Source organism: Bolinopsis microptera, chromosome 1, assembly GCF_026151205.1.
Source record: "Bolinopsis microptera isolate Bmic1 chromosome 1, MBARI_Bmic_1.0, whole genome shotgun sequence".
In the NCBI taxonomy this organism is placed as follows: domain Eukaryota; kingdom Metazoa; phylum Ctenophora; class Tentaculata; order Lobata; family Bolinopsidae; genus Bolinopsis; species Bolinopsis microptera.
Window position 1 is genome coordinate 8,565,216 of NC_087072.1, and position 5,153 is coordinate 8,570,368.

At 39.7% G+C, this 5,153-nt stretch overlaps 1 protein-coding gene across 1 annotated transcript; it reads left to right on the plus strand.

Annotated features, from left to right (window-relative positions):
• Window positions 1-266: 266 nt before the first annotated feature.
• On the plus strand, window positions 267-4,631 carry LOC134812534 (uncharacterized). Its single transcript, XM_063820050.1, has one exon. The coding sequence runs from the start codon at window positions 267-269 to the stop codon at window positions 4,629-4,631; it is 4,365 nt and encodes a 1,454-aa protein (XP_063676120.1).
• The last annotated feature ends 522 nt before the right edge of the window (window positions 4,632-5,153 follow it).

Below are 5,153 nucleotides of genomic sequence, written 5' to 3' on the forward strand. Positions count from 1 at the left end.
ATGCGTTTATTTTTCAACAAAGTGCTCTACTATGATAACTTGGGACTTTAAACAAAAAGCTACAAGAAATAACAGTCACTGTGAATTGCTATATATTTGGTTTATATATTTATGATAGTCGATATAATATATACTAATTGTGTTCTATTTCAGAATGTACCACAAACATGTTGTCTGTGGGGTTTGATAATTACTTGTAACAACTGGTGTGTTTCATTGCATAGTGATCCATTTAAAGTTAACAAGTGGTAGCAGAGAAGGACGCAATGGCACCCCCAGAGACAGTTAGAGTAACTAGTAATTACAAAGCCCCACCGGCATACAGTGAGGATCAGGACTACTGCAATTGGAAGTTAGACCTGCAGCTGTGGCAAGAGTTCACGGGTTTAGAGAAAAAGAGACAAGGAACTGCGTTGCTCTTAGAATTGAAACAAGGGAAGATAAAGGATACAGTACGATCATTGGGGAAAGATGTCCTAATTGCAGAGGATGCAATAGCGAAGATTTTAAGTCATCTTGACAAAATCTATTTAGAGGACTCAGCTCAAACCTGTTACCGAGTTTACGGTAAGTTTGAAAAATATGTGAGACCAGAAGGGTTGTCTCTACAGAGTTACATATCTGAGTTTGAGAAGTTGCTAGCGGATCTCAGGAGACACAAAATCACTCTTCCTGAAGCAGTCCTAGCCTACAGATTCCTTAACAGTGCTAACCTTCCGTCAGAAAAATATGATCTCGCTTTGGCAACTGTAAAGGATCTTACTTATAAAGATATGTGTGAAACGATCGGGAAAATCTTCTCCGTCCAATCGAACCTTTCCACACCGCCTGCGTCAATATCAGTGAAGGTGGAACATGAGGAATGTAACTATACATACAACTCAACCCCAAGAGGTGGACGAGGAAACTACAGAAGGATGTCAAGAGGACGTGGGAATCATCATCATCCGTATAATCGACAAAAGAGTGCGTATACTGGATGCTATGCTTGTGGCGATAAAAACCATATTGCAAGATGGTGCACAAGCAAGAACAGAGCTTCTTCAAGTTCAACAGATAATGCACAGTATTTCGCACAAGATGGTGCTGAGAATGTTACGGCCATGGAAGCAGAGGGTGCATTCTTAACATTTATGGTGGTGTCTGAATCTGAAGATGTTGTTGAAATTCCTGAAGAGTGCCTGATGAGTGATACGAACCTTGGTTCTCTTGTATATGAGTCATTAGCATGTGCAGTTATTGATTCCGGATGTACAAAGACAGTCGTTGGTAGGAACTGGGTGAATCACTACAGAGAAACTCTGGAAGAAAAACAACTGAAAATGATGGTTAGTGAACCTTGCTCGACGCCTTTTAGATTTGGGGATGGACTCGAAGTCATTTCCACAGAAAAGACTATCATCCCTGGGCGAATAGGAAAGACAGATGTTCGGATAGAAGCAAACATTGTTGAGAAAGAACTGCCGTTGCTTCTCAGTAAAGCATCGTTAAAGAGAGCTGGTGCTGTGTTGGATTTCACAAATGATACAATGAGATTCAGTGGAGATTGTGTTGATTTGTTTGAAACTAAATCAAAGCACTATTGCGTTCCTCTTTGTAATAAAAGACGCATGACCATTGGGCCGCCAGATCGAAAGACCCCACATCTGGTGATGACAATCAGCGAAGAAGGTTTGTTTGGTACTGACGAAAAGGAGATTAGGAGGAAAGTGGAAAAAATCCACAAACAATTCTCACACCCTCCTAGTGATAAACTGAAAACATTGCTGAAAACTGCAGGATTTAAGAGACCAGAATACATGAAAGCAATTGATGAGGTATCCAGCAGTTGTAAAATATGTCTGATGTACAAGAAACCCAAGTCAAGACCAGTGGTGGGTCTCCCAAGAGGAAAGGTGTTCAACGAATGTGTTGCAATGGACCTTAAGAATGTTCCTGGCACTCCTAATGTGTATATCTTGCATATGATTGATTCGGTGACAAGATATTCAGCAGCTAGAATAATCTACAATAAGAAGAAAGAGACAATCATCCAAGGAATTTGCTCTGGATGGATATCCATCTTTGGAAATCCAAAGAAATTCATGGCTGATAATGGTGGAGAGTTCGCCAATGAGGAGTTTACTGAGATGTGTCAAAGATTCAATGTGGATGTGCAAAATTCAGCTGCCGAGAGCCCTTGGAGCAATGGGATTGTAGAACGTCATCATAAGATGCTGACAGAGATGATGGTAAAAACGAAGGAAGATTCAAAATGCAACTGGGAAGTTGCATTGTGTTGGGCACTAAGTGCGAAAAACTCCATGCAGATGTTTGGTGGGTTTTCTGCAAATCAGTTGACAATGGGCCGTAACCCTTCACTTCCGAATGTCATCGATGATAGACTGCCAGCTTTAGAAGAAACAACGGTGAGTAAAACCGTGGCTGATAATGTTAATGCAATGCACAGTGCAAGGCAAGCATTTGCAAAGTGTGAAAGTAGCAACAAGATACGTAGAGCTCTGCAAAGCCAAGTTCGGACAAGCAATGACGAGTATTATAGCAACGGTGAAAAGGTGATGTACAAGAGAAAAGGATCTGCAAAATGGAGTGGGCCAGGTGTTATACTGGGGAGAGACATTACTCATTTATATATTTTAAAGCATGGAAATCAGTATTATAAGTGCAGTGCATGTCATCTAACCAGGGATACAACAACAGGATATCCCATTACCTCAGAGTCAGTTGTTGGGCAACCTAACCCGAGTATTGTATCAAGTTCACCAAAATCCCCATTAGAGACGCAGAGAAATTTCCTAGAGGATCAACCATCTTGCTCTATGGAAACAGCAGTTTCTGTACCGGAAACAGAAACACTGCCTCAAAGTGAGACAACAGCAACAATCAGACCTCAGCACAAATCAGGACTTCCTAAAGCAAGAAGTCACGTGGAGTTTCTTCCAAAGTATCCAGAGGAGGATGGTGAGATCTGGCATAAAGCTTATATCCATAGCCGTGCGGGGAAATCAACTGGCAGTTACAAAAACTGTGTAAATATTCAACTTGATGGTGAGGAGAGCATCCAATGTGTGGATTGGTATGAGCTTGCTGTGAATTGGAGAGATGACCTGTCACCAGAAACAGAAGAAGAGGTGTTGCTGTCCAGTGTGAGTATGTATGACCAAGCAGTTGTAGATGCCAAGCTAGCAGAGCTTGAGAAGTTCAAAGTAAACAAGGTTTACGTGGAAGTTGATGCAAACGAACAGTCCAATGTTGGTGTTCGCTGGGTTATTACAAAGAAAGCAGAAGGTTCTGTTAAAGCTCGTTTAGTGGCACTTGGTTATCAAGAAAATAGAAGCAACATACGAAAGGACTCCCCAACATGTAACAGGGACTCTATAAGACTGCTCCTTACAATAGTTGCAACAGAAAGTTGGAAGTTACAACACATCGATGTTCAGGCTGCCTTCTTGCAAGGCAAGAAGATTTCAAGAGATGTCTTCATTATTCCTCCGAAGGAAGCTGAAACGAGGAAAATCTGGAAACTGAACAAATGTATTTACGGGTTAGTAGACGGACCTAGAATGTGGTATGTTGAGCTTCGTGATACTCTAGTGAAGTTAAATGTTGTGGTATCGTCATATGATGAGTCATTCATGTTCTGGTATGATGAAGGAAAACTCGAGGGTATCATTGCTGTGCATGTTGACGATCTGATGTTCAGTGGAAGCAAGAAGTTTGAAAGGGAAGTTATTGGGGAACTGAAGAAGAAGTTTCGTCTAAGTACGGAGGTCGAAGTTGAATTTGCTTATACTGGTCTTGATGTAAAGCAAACACAATCTGGAATTCTGGTATCACAACTGGGGTATGCAGACCAGATTTCAAGAATAGAGATCGACCCCACCCGAGTGAATCGAAATACGCTCCCAATCAACGAGAAAGAAAAGCAACAACTGAGAACTGTGTGCGGACAGTTGTTGTGGGTATCAACACAGACACGGCCAGATGTAGCTTATGCTACATGTTTTGCTAGTAATTCTGTGACTGAAGGGACCATCACAGATTTGAAAATGGTAAACAAAACAGTAAAGTTCTTAGAAAAGAATCCTCTAACACTCAGGTTTAAGAAACTACTGTTGCCTGAGTCAGTCTTAGTGGTTTTCTGTGATGCATCGTATGGAAACTTGAAGGATGGAAGCTCTCAGGGAGGCTTCATAATTTTCCTTGTTTCGCTTACAGGAAAATCTTGCCCCATTACATGGCAGAGTAGAAAAATCCGGAGAGTATGTAAAAGTACTTTAGCAGCGGAGAGTTGGGCAATGATCGAAGCAGTGGAAACATGTGAGTTGATCCAAGCTCAGCTGAGTGAGATCATGTTATCTGGAAAACTTGATGTCATTGTAATGACTGATTGCAAGTCTCTACATGATGCTATCCAAACCTCGAAAAATGTTGATGACAAGGGATTGAGGATACCAATAGCTTGCCTGAGACAGCGAGTGAACAATAGTGAAATGACAGTTTGTTGGATTTCAACAAAGAAACAGCTTGCAGATTGTTTGACTAAAGCTGGAGCTCCAACTTCACTGCTACGGGAGGTATTGTCGTCAGGAGAATTTGACAATGAACTGTTTAGAATTGTATTCCAATAATAAACATTGTATTCAAAGTTTTTAATATTGTGTGTGAAGGATTTTAATAATCTTAATAATTTGAAACTTAAAGAAGTTAAAAGAGTGAATATATTGGTATTTGTGATTTATATAATGTGCTCGTTTAAAAGAGTGAATATATTGGTATTTGTGATTTATATAATGTGCTCGTTTAAAACGATTTTCTATTACATGTTGTGCATGTATCCACAAAGAGGGAAGTTATATTTAGAAAGATTATAGTCTTTCTTGTGACACCTTTATTTTATATTTAATATTTTAAATCTTTCAAAGCCTTTTTAAGAAAGAACGGGAGATTGTGAATTGCTATATATTTGGTTTATATATTTATGATAGTCGATATAATATATACTAATTGTGTTCTATTTCAGAATGTACCACAAACATGTTGTCTGTGGGGTTTGATAATTACTTGTAACAACTGGTGTGTTTCATTGCATAGTGATCCATTTAAAGTTAACAGTCACTCTGTCCAACTATAAATTAAATGTTTCATATTAA

Coding starts and splice junctions, on each gene's coding strand:
- LOC134812534 (XM_063820050.1), top strand. CDS start 267: ATGGCACCCCCAGAGACAGTTAGAGTAACTAGTAATTACAAAGCCCCA.